The sequence below is a fragment of the Eptatretus burgeri genome, chromosome 9, assembly GCF_056783735.1.
Source record: "Eptatretus burgeri isolate ZD-2024b chromosome 9, Ebu_testis_v1, whole genome shotgun sequence".
In the NCBI taxonomy this organism is placed as follows: Eukaryota; Metazoa; Chordata; class Myxini; order Myxiniformes; family Myxinidae; genus Eptatretus; species Eptatretus burgeri.
Window position 1 is genome coordinate 95,647,146 of NC_140969.1, and position 16,556 is coordinate 95,663,701.

Below are 16,556 nucleotides of genomic sequence, written 5' to 3' on the forward strand. Positions count from 1 at the left end.
TTTATTCCCAACAATCCGTTCCTTCTAGCTGGTACGTCCTTGGCAGTGCCGCTCGGCTGCATCCGATCCGGAAAGGAGATCCGATCAGGTAGTGATCCGGTTCAGACAAGGTGTACCGAGGGCGTGGTTCCCCAGTAGTTAAACCGCGTGGTTAATTAGGTAACCCGAATCACCGATAGGCGGGAGGACCCTAGGTCACGCGGTTGAGTTATTGGCGTCCACGGTCGGTTAAGCGACCCGCTGCGTCACAGAATTATCCGTGAGCGACGGCCTACAATTTCGGGGAGTCTGGTGGGAATCGATGTTGCTTTCCCCCCCCCCCCCCCAGTGGTCTTCTTACCCGAATCAGCCGGCCCACAACAATATTTTGCTCATGAAAAGTGTGTTTATGAGTGCATTTGCACGAAAATTATCTTCAATAAACGTGTAGCTACACCATAGCCTGGTGTGGTTTAGTGGTTAAGGCGGTGGCTTGGGATCCTTGGGGTCCTGAGTTCGAGCCCCGCTGGCCGCTGAGTTAGCATCAGGGTGGTTGACTCACCCTGTCATCCTTCCGAAGGTCGGCGAAATGAGCACCAGTATACTGGTAATTATCCCTGCAGGGTTGAAGGCGACTAAAGGGTTGGCATCAGGAAGGGCATCTGGCCGTAAAAACATTGCCAAAAGAAAGGGTACCATGATTGGAGCCCGCAAAAAGCTGACCCCTGCTCAGGGATAAAGGCTTTTAAGTGGTGTGATGATGATAAAGCGTGTAGCTACACCAGAAGGTCCCAAAAGTGAAAATAGAAATCAACTATAACTTAAGACAGCCTCGTTATATGGCATGGAAACGGATGGAAGCCCATGGAAGCCACCCCTCGCTGCAATGCATTACACACAGACCGAGGATATAAACATTCAATTTTCACAAAACTTGATGCAACCGAGTGTTAATCAACCTTAGCGACTATGAAAAGTGAAAACAGAATTTAAATTTAACTTAAAATAAACGCGCAAAGCCGTGTTGCCCAATAAACAGGGTCAGACGACAGAGGTAACGAGAAACTAGTTGGTTGAATTAAATCTTCTTAATAATCCCGATGAAACCCAATGTGCATTACCGCCGTCTGATGCTTTCTTATAGGCCATTCGACCAATTGGTCATTTTGCACTTGATGACCCTGTAACCTCGACCCCGAGGTGAAAATGCGAAAAAGGGCTCAGACGATCTATAGAGAGCAACTAGTACTAACTATCATGTCAAGTTAGAACTCAATCGGCCGAGACGTCTAGGAGGATTTAGAAAAATAAAAATTGTTGATAGACGGACAGACAGACAGAGACAGACAGACGGATCTGAGGACAACGAACGGTTATATTAGGTCAGCGAACTGACCTAAAAAAAACCCACAAAGACTACGGCAAGAGGACTGGGGGTGAGGAGTTCAATGGAAATTGGCACATTGCTGAAAACCGAGGCCAAGTTTTGAGCATGGAGGTTCATTTTCTGTCACCCACGATCAAGGTACTCACAGTGCCCTCCACCCAGTCCCCCATAGTGGTTGGAGACAGCGATGAGATCATACACACAGGAATTCATCTTTGGCCCAGCCAAAAACTCATGCATGTCCAGATCTCTGAATGCACAAAAAATTATTGATTAAAAACAATACACGACAATTGCTTCACAAGGGCATCCTGCATGCACGAACAATGTGGCAGATATCTGACTCATCCAATTCTACACCATGTTTTAGTGTTCACCTTGATGTTTAAATAAACATTATCAGCAATACCATAGTCAAATGAGGGTCCGAAGACTCTCGGTGCTCAAACTCTTCTTTTAATGTTGTGTAGTTACAAACTCAGAAATATATTATATATATATATATATATATATATATACACACACACACACACATACATATACAGTATACAGTAGATACGTGCAAGCTTGGTCCCAAGCTCCTTATTAGCCCGTTTCCCCCACACTGTAGGTGATGGGGGTTTGCAGTGATGGGGGTGATGGGGGGTTGTAAGCATATCTGGGTGTACCGTTTGGAATGCCCACTGTCGTAAATAGGATTAGCTGCACAATTATGGAGATCGAGAACAAATATATTAAAATTAAAAAAACAGAAAATTAAATAATCCAGCATGTGCATGCAATGAAATTGAAAAATAATGTCTTCAAACAGATCATTCATAAGGAACCATCCCCTTACCCTGGTCACCATGATCATGGTCAGTGAGGTGAAGGGAAAGAACTAAAAATGAATACCTTATAGAAAAGTCCACGAGTGTGTCCAGCTTGTCACGGTAGTATTTATTGTAAGAGAACCGTTTCAAATGGACAACAAGGATCTGTGGCAGGGACCACAGGTCAAACTTTTTTGTGGCTTGTTGGTGTTTCTTGCAAGTTGGGCAGTACCTGGTGGCACAAACAAAAGAATGGGGAGATGATGGAGTGCTCAATGGCCAATTTAAAAAAAAAAAAAATTCAAGCCATTTAAATGCACCCAACACTACCCCTAATAGAAAAACAAAATAGTTGGCTCAACATAGAAATAAATTGGCAATTATTGGATTCAATGGCAGTTCTTGGATTTATTGGCAGGCAGTTAGCAGTTTTAAGAGAAACCTCAAGGTGCAGACGTGCACGGTAAATTTGGTAAAGCCGAGCTGTTGAGCCTACAATCCACTCTCTCCAATCACAACTGGTCCATCATCACAACAGCTCCGAACAATGACTGCTCCTCGAATTTCTTCGACAATGGAATAATTGCCCTTCACAAAATAATTAACCTCTGCCATCGAAAATGGATGGAGGTTACTGTTTCCACCCCTGTCTGTTTGTTTGTTTGTTTGTTTGTTTGTGAACAGTATTACGGAAAAACTCCTCGACGGATTTCGACGAAACTTGGTGGGGGGATTAGGTATGGTCCAAGGATCATGCCATTAGATTTTGGACTTGTATTGGTCCAAAGTTCAATATGGCCGCTATGGCGGCCATTTTGAAAAAATATTTGAATTTATGTTTTTGCATTTCTTCATGTTTTAAGTGATTTCCAACCAAAAAAAAAAAATTGTTAGAGAAAAAAAATTAGAAATTTTGCAACTTTTTTTTCAAAAAAATTTCGATTTTTTTTTTTTTGCATTTCTACATGCACGTCTATCTAGTTTATATTAGTTTATTCAATCGTGGTTCAGTCGAATCTGATCCGTTTTGACCTACAATGAATAGGATATCAGGTTCACTTAAGTGAACCAGCAGTATTGGCGGCGGAGGTTTTGCACTCTACCGAGTGCTCCCCCTCGAGTTCAATCCTGTATTCAACTTCTCTGTCTGTCACCTCGACCATGGTACGCCACTGCGTGTGGTGAGCCCACTGCAAGAAGACAAAGGCAAACCCCACTCACTGATGGCAACTTTCAGTCTGTCTGCACAGCTCAGAACCATCGTGTATTGATGAGAGAAAGGGGCCCAACATGAGGCTCACATGTGATCCAAATTCTCCTGCCTCTCACCATCCTCCAAAGCCTGTTGAGAGCTGTCAGGTCAGTGCTTGGTACACATCCCCCTTATATTGTGTGTCCCTCTGAGAGGATGGAGTAATGCCAGACTCTGCTCAATAATTTTTTTGTTGAAAAAGCTTCTTGAACTCCATCTTCACTCAAAAGGCCAAGGTCCCAAATCCATTCCTTCCTGAACCCACCCTTTCCACCATTACAGGATGTTCCTGAAAACCATGTACACTTCTTCCATCACATTGTAGTGAGGTTTCTTACCCAGCTCAACGGCACTCCTCCCCTAAAAAAATGAAGCACCAAAACTGCTGCCCTTAACTGCAGAGCAATCAGCATCCTCCCCATTATAAGAAAAGCAATGGAGCCCATTACTACAGCTGACCTTAGAAATAGAAACTACCTCCTCTCCAATTTGTTAATCTCTGACAACCAACTTGGATTCAAACCCGACTACTCCACCTGTGATATGTCACTCCTGTGGATGGATGTCCCGAATCACAAGCAGGAGGTTCGGGCCACCTCTCTGGATATCTCTCGAGGCTTCGATACTGTCTGACGTGGTTTTCATTGCCAAGTTGTCTTCCATTAACATTCAGGACTCCTGCTAAAATGGTTGGCCGATTTATTTTATGAGCAGAAACAGCAGGTGTTCCTTGATGGTATCCTATCTGATGATCTTTCCGTTCAACCTGGGTTTCCACTTTGTATTATTATTTTTTAAAGAATAGTCACTGTAGAACGAAGGAATTGCTGAACCACACCATGCTCATCACTGTAGAAGGCTTTCATATGGAGCTTCAAGGAGTATGGCTTCCCACTCTGGGCTGGTGCCCCTACTGCGGGGACCTTGGTTCTCTTGAGTCGGTCAAACACAAGACACTATTGGAATCTCAAGATAATTGATGGATTCCGAGGAACCATCACTTCTTGCTGGCAGCAAGTTGGAGGGCACTCTATATTGCAGAAGCTTACATCTGGCCTTTCTCATTTTGCCCTCAAGTCACCCCAGGTCATATGCATCGCTCAAGAAACCCTCACCTGCTTACCCTACCAAACTTTCCTATTTCCCAGACTTGGTATTTTCATCAGTTGAAAAATCAACATTTTGTGATGAGTTTCCCGCCATGATTTTTGACCCGGATTCCAAGGAGCATTGCCCACAGGTATCTTGGTTGAACTTTCACCATTACTTCCGTCGCTGCGTTGGCTGAGCATTATGTTGACTGGGAGACTGCCGGCAATCATCGGGAGGATGAGAAGGGTTGACCTTCTGATGATCTGTGGCTGGATCGTCAAGGTGTGGGAGGAGATACCGTCGGACATCATCAAGCGAGCATTTCTGAAATGCTGCATCTTCAACAACATGAACGACACAGAGGATGACATCATTTTGGAGGAGGAGGAGCCACATGACCGTACAGCCACAGCTGAAGCTCACGGACTATACAGGTAACAAATCTCATTCAAGTCTCTCTCAGCAACTGCTCGTTGGACACAAAGTCTGACCAGCGATAGCCAAATGATTCTCCAAAGAAACCTGGTACCAAAGGAATTACGTCTCCATCTCAGATCCCTGGTCAGAGTCCAAGTCTCACATCCATAGAGAAAAACTGGAAGCACCAAGGACCTGAAGATTCGGACTTTCATCCTCCCACACAGGTACCGGCAGCACCACGCCCCATGATCCAGTGAATCCATGACTCCCCAGGCCCGACCCAGACATCTGTTGACCTCTGGCTCACAGCCGGCAGAGACATGAATATCACAGCCAAGGTAAGTGAATCTCTCCGTGACCTCAACATCCTCACCACAAACAGGTACAGACAGGACAGCAGCATTCAAGATGTCATTGAAAGCCTGGATCTTAGTTTTGACCCAGGAAACCTGTAATCCCAGCGGCTCAGACTCCTCATTCAGCACCTCGAGGGCCCCCAAAAGGATAACGTCTCCGCAAAGATGACTGCATCATCTGCAAAATCAAGGTCAGAGATCTTGAGATTCCCAAACGATGCACTGCAGCTTGACCTCTCAGACATCCTCCCTAGAATCCAGTCCATACAAGTGCTGAAAAGTGTGGGGGCCAGTACACACCCCCAACAAACTCCAGTAACAAATGGAAATAAGTCAGAGATGGTACCATCACATCTCACAGCACTCTCAGTACCAGAATATTAGTCAGGCAGTTTCGGACCAGATTTGACAATGATGTGGACATTCCTGACAAAAGCACCAAATTTTTTTTCTACGTGCTACCCATTGTTAAAGCTTTCAATTTTTAATAGGAAACACTGCCTCAGTATACAGCATGTAAAATCCAAGATGGCCACCATGTAAAAACCTATAAGTACCAATACCTCGGCTTCCAAGACACGTAGGCTCTCAATCTTGGTGTCTAAACATACATAGAGTAGCATACGTGAGGGCACATGTCAGTGAAGAAGCTTTGCTGATATCATACACCTCTGCACACACATGGTTTTGGAACTAAATTGGCAATATCGGTTGATAATTTCTAAGCATTTTCTGTGTTTTATGTCTTTTCAGATAGACGAGCAGCATGGATTGGAACAAGTGTTTGATACGCCAAGAAAAGACTGCGGAGCCTATAAAATGTCCACTCAATGCAAAGGGAAGTGGGGACAAGTCGAACCATACAGCTCCTTTCTGAATAATGTCAGTGCTTTCAGAATCCTGGGCGCACTACCAGTGGCTCTTCAATTTGGAGAAGACACGACTGGATGTGAACTGGTCCAAAATCAGGCTGCATGGCACAAATCTTGCTATGTGAAGTTCAGCAAAGAGAAGCGAGAGAGAGCTACTATAAAGCGAGAGAGGGATGAAACCACAGCGGACAGTACACCGAGAGAGAAACGACCTCGGCGTCTGTCGATGATCAAAATGGCGTGTCCGTTTTGTCAACAAGCGGTTGGACACCTCCATGAAGTCAGAGCTCTTGGAGCTGATGAGAACATAAGACAGATGGCCTCAGAACGAGATGACACAGAATTAATGGCTCGGATGGAAGGTGGAGATCTGGTCGCACTTGATGCTAAATATCATCTTGAGTGCTTGACAACACCACAAAATCACTACCGATCACTGCTCAGGCAACATGAGGACGATTCCTCTGGTTCTGCTGAAGAGGTCATGAAAGCAAGATAACTTGTGGAGCTCTTCACCCATGCAGACAACTGTGTGGAAGATGGAACCTTCCACTTCAAATTTTCAGTGCTGCATCAGCTGTATGAAAACCGTATACGAGACCTGGGTGTGGAGAAGGAGACGAACAGAACCCGTTTCAAGGAGAAAGTTCTTGCGTACGTCCCACAAGCACAAGAGCAAAGTGATGGCAAAAATGAGATTGTGGTTTTCCAACAAGGAATGCAGCAGATGCTAAAGCAGGCCATGGAATGTGACTATGAAGGTGATGGAACTACTGCTTGCTAAAGCTGCCAAAATTGTGCGCAAAGAGATTGTCAACTCCAGAGGATTCCACTTCGATGGCATATTTCCCTCTGGATGTCAACATGGGTCAGGGCCCACTAATATCAAAACCATGGTGTCTATGCTGTTGTATGGTGCTGACTTGAAAGATCAAGATTCAACAGACTCGCAGGCAAACCTCACAATCTCGCAGACCATTCTCTTCAACTTTAAGAAACATGTCGCCTTCTGGCAAGTCTCGTCATTCCCTGTAAAGGGAACCACCATTGGCTCTGTACATTGGAATGAATATTCACACAGAGACCGCGCCTAAAAAGTTGATTACACAGCTTTATCACTTGGGTCTCAGTGTAAGCTATGACAGAGTTCTTCAACTTGAGAGCCAGCTCACAACTGCTGTCTGTGATAACTTTCAGAACAAAGGGGTTGTGGTCCCTGCCCAATTTCGATGTGGGCTGTTCACTGTTTGAGAGGAACTTTTTGCATTCCTCTCCAACAGGATTGCCACTTTCGATTGCCCTGAAGACAAATAAATCATCATTACATCTGGGCTGGTACCACAGCCATTCTTCGAGGAACCGATCGTTCAATGCCGCCATGTGACCATGAGGAAGCAGACACCAGGCTGCTAATAATTCATGTGCTGGATGCTATACTGAATGGTTGTACCAACTGTCTGGTGCACATGGTTGATACCGATGCAGTGGTCATCCTCATTGGCAAGTTCCATCATCTGATCACCTCGGGTCAAGATGTGAGCATTTTGGTTGCCTTTGGCATGGGCAAGAACTTTACATATCATCACATCAATAGTATATATGATGTCCTGGGCAAAGAGAAATCCCTGGCCCCACCTCCCTTCCACAGCTTCACAGGATGTGACACCACCTCTGCTTTCTTTGGAAAGGGTAAACAGTCAGCATTGGAGGCATGAAGTGCTACCCTGTTGTGACTCGTGCCTTCACCTTCATGGCGCTCAACCTTTACATCAAAGTAGACGCATATGTTCCACACTTCCAGCTACTGGAACGCTTCAGTTATCCTGTATGATAAAACCAGTGACCTGGAACATGTTGATGAAGCAAGGAAGGCATTGTACTGTCAGAAGGGGAAGACAATGGACACAATTCCACCTATCCAGGATGCATTACTGCAGCACTCAAAGCGAGTTGCCTACCAAGCTGGAATATGGTCCACCAGTGAACAGTGAACAACATGCACCCACTCCAGAGGGGTGGCGCTGGACTCTTGAGGGCCGTGAGTCCTGGATTCTGGTGTGAAACACCATACCTGTGGCCTCCAAAGCCTGCGGTGAACTGGTTACATGTGGTTGCAAGAGTCTGAAGGGATGTGGCACGAGATGTGCATGCAAACAGGCCCGTTGGAAGTGCACTGAACTGTGGAGTTGTCAGTGTGAGAAGTAAAGTATGCAAGAGACACACCATGCGTGTGCAGCGGTGTATGATAACAGCAAAGCATCTTCACTGACATGTGCCCTCACGTATGCGACTCAATGTATGTTTAGACACCAAGATTGAGAGCCTAAGTGGCTTGGAAGCCGAGATATTGGTACTCATAGGTTTTTACATGGTGGCCATCTTGGAAATCCAAGATGGCCACCATGCTGCATACTGAGGAAGTGGTTCCTATTAAAAATTGAAAACTTTGGCAAAGGGTAGCACGTGAAAAAAATTTGGTGCTTTTGTCCGGAACGTCCACATTATTTTGCTAAGCTGTCTGACAATATAGTTCAGACATCAGATTGATCAGTTTTGATGACATGCCAAGAAGACCAATTATAATCCTCCAGAGGGCATCCCGATTCACTGAAGCAAACGCTTTCCAAAAATCAACATCTGCTGCAAGCAGCCCCTGCCTAAACTCTCGTCTGCGTTCGGGAAGGACCTGAAAAACAAGGATACGGTCAATCATTGACCTCTTTGGTGTGAAGCCTGACTGCTCTGGACGCTGGTGCTCAAGCAGATGGTGGCGAACCCTATCAATAATTATCAGAGCAAAGACCTTGCCCGGCACTGAGAGCAGCGTCACCCCTCGGTAGTTGTTGCATTCTTGACGATCACCCTTCCCTTTCCAGAGAGGGACAACAAGGCCCCTCTTCCAGTCAGTTGGGATGATGCCTGTGTTCCAGGCAGAGCACAGAACTGCATACAACGTACGAGTGCAGCATTTCCACCAGCCTTGAGAAGTTCAGCATAGATGCCATATATCCCAGGGGCTTTACCCCCATTTCAACAGGTTCACCACAGCCTGTGTTTCCACAAACGAAGGTGGACCACAGTTGATTGGAGGGTCAGCAATCGGGATTGGAACACCCCTGACATCTAACTCGACAGCTGGTGGATCAGCCTGGTACAGCCGCTCAAAGTGACAGGCCCAGCGGCCCTTCACTTCGAATTCCTCTATTAAGAGCCTTCCACCCTCCACTCTAACTGCAGTACACCGAGGGATGAGCTTGGATGAACGCAATGCACGAATTCCCCTGTAAGCAGGATGAGAATCACTTGACCACAGGTGATGCTCTACCCCCTCACAGATTCCTCGCACATAGGCCTCCTTGTCCACCCTCAGTGCACGTACAGTTTTACGCCTCAACTCCCTGAACAGCTCAGCTCTGCTATTAAGCCTGGCCCTGTGACTATGGTCAATGGTATCCAGTGTCCCTTGAGAGACAAAATCCTTTTTCGCCCGATGATGAGTTCCAAGACATCTACTGGCAACATCAAGGACGGTGGTCTTGAAGGCATTCCAGAACTCTTCAGGATTCCCCAAAGCACCCAGACCCGTCAAATCTCCACTCAGATTGTTCGCAAACATCTCAGCTACCCTCTCATCCTTGAATTTGCCAACATCCAGCCTCGACTTGGATAGTACCATTCTCCCGGATTTAAGGTGCAACTTCAGAGTTGCTACAACAAGCCTGTGGTCAGTATTGAGGAACTGAGCACTCCGGTAGACCCTGCATTTCTGGATCATCCTCTAGCGACCATCAACGAGCACATGGTCAATCTCCTTTGCCGCACCGCCAGCGTTGGAATACCAAGTCCAGCGATGAGCTTGTGGGCGCTGAAACCATGAACCAGCCACCCTAAGTCCATGACGTCTTGCAAAGTCAAGGGAATTAGTGCTATTCTGGTTCACAGTTCCAGACCAATAGGGACCAACACACACCTCATAACCATCCCTATCAGTTCCAGTCGATGCATTGAAATCCCCCAAGACTGGAAGAGTATCTCTCCTGGGGCAATGATCAACCACAGACTCAAGCGTGGCATAGAATGCGTCCTTCACGGTGAGATCAATCGCCTCAGTCGGAGCACATGCAGAGATTTTGTATGCATGTACATATGGATTTTAATTCACAGCAAAAAAAAAAATAAAGAAGTAGTAGTAGTAGTAGTAGTTCATTGCTCAACATTTTTGCTGCAAAAACCAATATTCAGACAAAACATGACAACAGCAACTGACCCATGACAAAATGAGTACTACAGGTTTTGAAAAAGTGTTCCTTCAAACTCGTTCACCCTGTGGCTTCGAGATCTTTTTACCGAAGCAATTATCCCTGGATTTTATCAAGAGCTTTTTTAATATCCAGAACGTTTCCATATGGATTTTTATACTCCAGTCTCAAATTTGTTTGAAAGACGAAGCATAACACCACAAAATAATGTATTCCAGAGCAAATGGGTCACCAACTCTGCACAATGTGTCATACCATGGATCATTAGCTCCCAGTTGCTCTTTGCTGGTGAACAACTGGATGCAATCTTTCAGTCGCACGTACTTCTTCCTCGTGTGCATGGAATTGACACTTGGGTGCTTCTCAATATCCTGTGTGCATTGCAAAAGAAAAGGGAACAAGTGAGGAAGCAAGATAACTACATGCAATTGCAACTATCTGCGATGCCTCTGTGTGGTGGTTGTAGCCCCCAACCCCAATTCAGGATGGGGACAAAATTTTCCCTGCTGTCCCAATTTATCAGAGCACTGATCGGTCCCCGTGGATTGGCCCACTCACTCTCGTGTATACTTGAAACACACACACACACACACACACACACACACACACACACACACACACACACACACACACACACACACACACACACACACACACACACACACACACACACAACAGGTTGGTTTTGGTTCATGAGCGCCAGCCAGTGACCATTATATTCGTTGTGTCTGTCTCTGTCTGTGTCTGTGTGTCTGCCAGAGCATAACTCCGTGGACTTTGATCCGCTCTTAATGAAACTTGGTTATGTGTTCGATATCAATGTCAAGTTGTGTTTTCCTGGAGGAGGGCAGGCTACGCCCATTGTGGGCAGAGCCATGCCCAAAAATAGCCATTTTTAGGGGGTAGTCGGATTAAAAATCTATCTTCTCCTAGTGAATTGACTGAATGGAATGGGTTCTTCGGTATTTCAATAGCAAAATGAATTATCTAAAACTTGTCGTTGTCCGATTTTTCATTTTCGTCCCAAGGTCAAAAGGTCAAAAACTTAGAAAATTGTGAATTCTGACATAAAAATCATATGACCGCCCAAACTTTGAGAGCTCGGATGACAATATTTTTTTATGCATAATCTTGAGGTCATTCCTCACCTAAAGTCTTGAAACCATTTTGCTCTATCTCGAACACCTTGCCCGTGGTGCCCCCTTCAAGTTTGTTTTTACGCTGATTTCATCAAAGTATGGATAATCCGAGGAGTGCGAAATGCCATATAGCCGAAATGACGTTATATTGTTCCTGGAATGTTCCAGAGGAAGTTTTGCACCAAAGGTCATAATCCTTGACCTTTGACCTTAAAGGCCACAAAGGTCAAATTTTGAAGGTTGTGGGAATCGAACCGGGTTTTCGACCTTCTTCGCCGAACTAACTCCAATAAGCTATATCACGCATCCTGTTTCCATATTTTAATGTCCACAACATTGTTTTGGGACCTTTAAAGGTTATGCAAAGGTCAAATTTTGAAAGTTGTTGAACGAAACCGGGTTTTCAACATTTTGCAGCTAATAACCTGTCACTCGTACCACATCATGTTGATCATTTTTATAACTTGGTCAAAAATTATCACATTGTCTCATCCTTGACTTCTGAAACAATCTACATCGTCAAATACCGCTCGTGAACCATTGTCGTCTTCAGACTTTTTTTTTGTTTCCTTTTCAGGGAGTGACTTCCCTTTTCAGGGAGTGACAAAGGGCAGACGCTCCTTGTGAGCCAACTGCCATCCATATCTAGTGCCTGACTGTGTCTGCCGATGCCCTGTAGTTGGCTTACGTTTTTAGGAGGTTGGTGGCAGGATTTGCACTCCGGCCACCGTGAAACACTTCATTCCGTAAAACCCACAAATACAAAGAAAACTGAAAACCCACTCCATGGGAGTACCTCCTGTGCAGCTGGCCTTTGCAGGGCAGCTCCCCGGATGATGAGATTTGGGGCAAAGCCTTCGGGATGCCCATTCCTTCATGATGGGAGGAAAAGCAGGGGGTAAACTTCCTTGGCCAGATTGCGGTGGTGTGTGCTGAGGTGTTGTTCACCAGGCGGCATTTCCATGAGTTATCAAGAGGCAGCACTTCTGGAGGGTGCCTGGAATGTCCTATCCCTAAGAGAGGATGATCACCTGTCTCTGTTGTCATCTGAGCTCAAGCATTTGAACATTGGTATTGCAGCACTCTCTGAGGTTCAAAGACCGGATCGTGGTGAGATCATGGCGGATGGTTAAACCTACGATTGGTCTGGTCACTCTGATGGTTACCATGCCCAAACAGTTGCTGTAGATGTGTCCAATAAGCTAAATCCAATGATAATTGAGGAAACACCGGTCAACAAGCATATTATGAGACACAGGATTTGTCACTCCCTGGGTCGTTTCCCTGGTCTCTGTAAATGCTCCGACTGACGCGAGTGATCTCACCGTGAAGGATGCATTCTATGCCGTGCTCCAGTCTGGTTGATCAATGCCCCATGGGAGATACTCTTCCATCTTGGAGGATTTCAATGCATCGACTGGCATGGGGATTTCAATGCATGGGGATGGTCATGAGACGTGTGTTGGTCTCCATGGGTCTGGAACTGGGAACCAGAATAGCACGAAGTTCCTTGACTTTGCAAGAAGTCATGGACTTAAGATGGCTACTTCATGGTTTCAGCACCCACAGGCTCATCACTGGACTTGGTATTCCAACGCTCGCGGTGTGGCAGAGATTGACAATGTGCTCGTTGATGGTCGCTGGAGGATGATCCAGAACTGCAGGGTCTACCGGAGTGCTCAGTTCCTAAATTCTGACCACCGGCTTGCTGTCGCAACTCTGAAGTTTCAGTTTCAATCCAGGAGAAAGGTACCATCCCAGCTGAGGCTGGATGTTGGCAAGCTCAAGGATGAGAGGGTAGCTGAGTGGTTTGCGAATAAGCTGAGTGGGGATTTGGGGGGTAATGAAGAGTTGTAGAGTGCCTTCCAGACCACCATCCTTGATGTCGGTGGAAGCCTTAGAACTCACAGTAGGGTGAACAATAATTTTGTCTCTCAAGGGACACTGGATACCATTGACCAGAGTCGCAGGGCCAGGCTGAATGGCAGAGCTGAGCTGTTCAGGGAGTTGATGCATAAAAATGTACGTGTGCTAAGGGTGGACAAGGAGGCCTATGTGCGAGGAATCTGTGAGGGGGTAGAGCATCACCTGTGGACACGTGATTCTCATCCTGCTTACAGGGGAATTTGCAAATTGCGTTCCTCCAAGCCTGCACCTCCGTGTACTGCAGTTGGAACGGAGGGTGGTGGGCTCTTCACAGAGGAGTCCGAAGTGAAGGCCCGCTGGGCTGTTTACTTTGATGCCACAGGTTATGGCTGTACCAGGCTGACCTACCAGCTGTTGAGTTGGATGTCGGGGTGCTACAATCTCCATTTCTGACCATCCAATCAACTGTGATCCACTTTCGTGTGTGGAAAAACAGGCTGCGGTGAACCGATTGAAATGGAGTAAAGCTCCTGGGATCTGTGGCATCCATGTTGAACTTCTCAAGGCTGGTGGAAATGCTGTTCTCGTGTCACTGCATGCAGTTCTGTGCTCTGCCTGGAACACAGGCATCATCCTACCTAACTGGAAGAGGGACCTTGTTGTCCCTCGAGAAAGGGAAAGGTGATCGCCAGGACTGCAACAACTACCGAGGGGTGACGCTGCTCTCAGTGCCAGGTGAGGTCTTTGCTCAGATCATTATTGATAGGGTTCGCCACCATCTGCTTGAGCACCATCACCGAGAGCAGTCAGACTTTACACTAAAGAGGTCAACGATTGACCGTATCCTTGCTCTTCGGGTCCTCACCGAATGCAGATGAGAGTTTCGGCAGGGGCTGCAGGTGAGTCTTCAGGTCCTTGGTGCTTCCAATCTTGCTCTGTGGATGTTAGACTTAGACTCTGATCAGGGATCAGGTCTCTTTGGAGAATCCTTGGCTATTGCTGGTTGGACTTTGTGTCCAACGAGCAGTTGCCGAGAGAGACTCAAAATGAGATTTGCTACCTTCACGATCTCTTCTTCAACCTTTTTCCTTTGCTCGACCTCGCTCTTAACTAACCTTAAAAAAAAATTAAAAATAAATCAATAAAAACGGCTTTGAAATGTTTCAAATTCCTCTTTCTCCCATGTGGAATTGTCTACTCCATTGCAATTCACTCCTCTTCCTCTTCAAAAGGCTGATTTCAAAGCTGAACTTGCCCTTATTCCACCCTCCCCTAACGTTTTTAAACCTGTGGTTGACTTGAAAACCTCAAGAACCAAAGAATGCAATGGCTGTTCCGATTCCATCAATCGTTCTTTTTGTCCATCTTCAATGCCAATTCGCTCCACCACCTCCTAACTCTTCCCATCTTGCCCATCATCCTACCTCCTCTCTTAGCACCTCTCCACTGTCCGTGAAACGAACAGCTCCTCATCTGGTTTCCCAAAGATATGTGAGCTTTGTTCCAATCTAACAGACATCTCACTCTTTCAATCAGAACACTCCTCAACATCTCCATAATGCTCTTTTTTTTCTCATCACCCTGACCCTTCTTCCCACCCCCTCAAATCTTGTTCCTCCCCCAGCCCAGTCCCATCTTCACCATTCCACTACCCAGTCTCATCCTTCCCCTCTCACCACCATCTCCCTTTTCCCCATGGCCCTGCCTTCTCTCATCGTCTCCCCTCCCTCTCAAAGCAGCCACCTCTTCCCTCCTCAAAACAAACTTCATGCTCTTCCCCCTCACCTTTTTACAAAGCTTCCCCTGCAACTTTCTCCCCTTCAAATCCCCCCCCTTCAGTCCCACTTTTCAAAGTTGCCCCTCCTCACATCCACAAAGCTGCCTCCATCCACCACCCTCCCTATTCCAACTCATTCCTCCTCCAATCTTCTACTTCTCTCTGCCCCCTCTCATATTGCTCACCACTGTGCCTCATCCCATCACCACCTATCCTTTTGTCCTCCTTCCCCTCATCCTGCCCTGCCCCCAAGCAATTCTGCAATCTCCAACACACTGTCAACAGGTATCCCAAGTCTTACCTTCCACCTCCCCTCCCCTCTCCTGCACCCAACACTTCCTCTCTCTCAATGCCGTGGACCTCAAATATCTGGGGCCTTTGCTCTCATCTGACAGATCTCTTCATTCAGGTTGCCACAGACAAACCAGACATAATCTGCTTAACAGAAACTTTCCACCTTCAAGACATCTGACTCCTTATAGTATCTCTCTCCGGTTACTCCCTCCTCCGGTATAATAAACCTGAGCCTTGTCCTGGCGACGGAGTTGCTCTCATTGTCCAAAACTATTCCTTACTCTCAATGCATTGCCCTCACTCCACCACATTCCCAGGAATACCTCTGGCTACGGCTTCCCCTCCACTCCCACCTCTTGTTTATATGTGTGTTGTACCATCCACCAAACAGTGATGACTCCATTTACAACTTGCTCACCGACATGGACCAACATCCAAACTCGCTCTTCCTCTTATGTGGTGATTTCAATTGTTATCTTGCCAGTTGGCTGGGTGTGGGTACCTCTCTTGCTTGCCATGGCACTTCAGAAAAGGACTTCTGCGACTCATTGGGACCGACACAATATGTCAACTTCCCGCCACGCATCTCAGTCAACAGTACTCCCATCTTTTCTGGATTTCGTTATAACCTATTTCCCTGCAAATGTCTGCTGCTGTTCTTCTGCTCCAATCGCATCTGACCATATGCTTGTTAAAGTGGACATCTCCCACTGTTCTCAGAGAGCCAACTCAGCGGCGATGAGTCGGGCATTTCACTCAGGCCGACGGGCAGGCACAAGGAGCCAAACTTCTAGACTGATCCCCCATTTTGACTGACATTAACTAATCCTGGGAATTTTTTCAAAGAAATTTGCTATCGTGCACAGAATTATCCCATCTCGTCTGCACGTGTCATACCCTTCCTCGCGCCCATGGTACATGAGGCAGTTGCCCTGAAACAACTTACCTTCGCCTCATGGAAGGCAAATCCAACTGAAGGCAATCTCAGTTCCTTCCGCAAAGCTCAGAACAAGTGCCTGTCTACCCTCAGGAGAGAGACTGAACTCTCAAA

The 16,556-nt window shown here is 46.4% G+C and overlaps 1 protein-coding gene and 1 pseudogene across 2 annotated transcripts in view; one reads left to right on the forward strand and one right to left on the reverse strand.

Annotated features, from left to right (window-relative positions):
* The window catches only part of LOC147020681 (ubiquitin carboxyl-terminal hydrolase 15-like), a 135,004-nt gene that overhangs the window by 12,348 nt on the left and 106,100 nt on the right, over window positions 1-16,556 (reverse strand). For both annotated transcript variants that reach the window (XM_085896221.1, XM_085896220.1), the window contains 3 exons: window positions 10,685-10,800; window positions 2,261-2,410; window positions 1,513-1,616 (listed from right to left, as the gene is read on the reverse strand). In XM_085896221.1, the coding sequence (XP_085752347.1) occupies window positions 1,513-1,616; window positions 2,261-2,410; window positions 10,685-10,800 (370 nt within the window). The remainder of the gene's footprint in view (window positions 1-1,512; window positions 1,617-2,260; window positions 2,411-10,684; window positions 10,801-16,556) is intronic.
* Window positions 6,065-8,896, forward strand: LOC147020682 (uncharacterized; annotated as a pseudogene).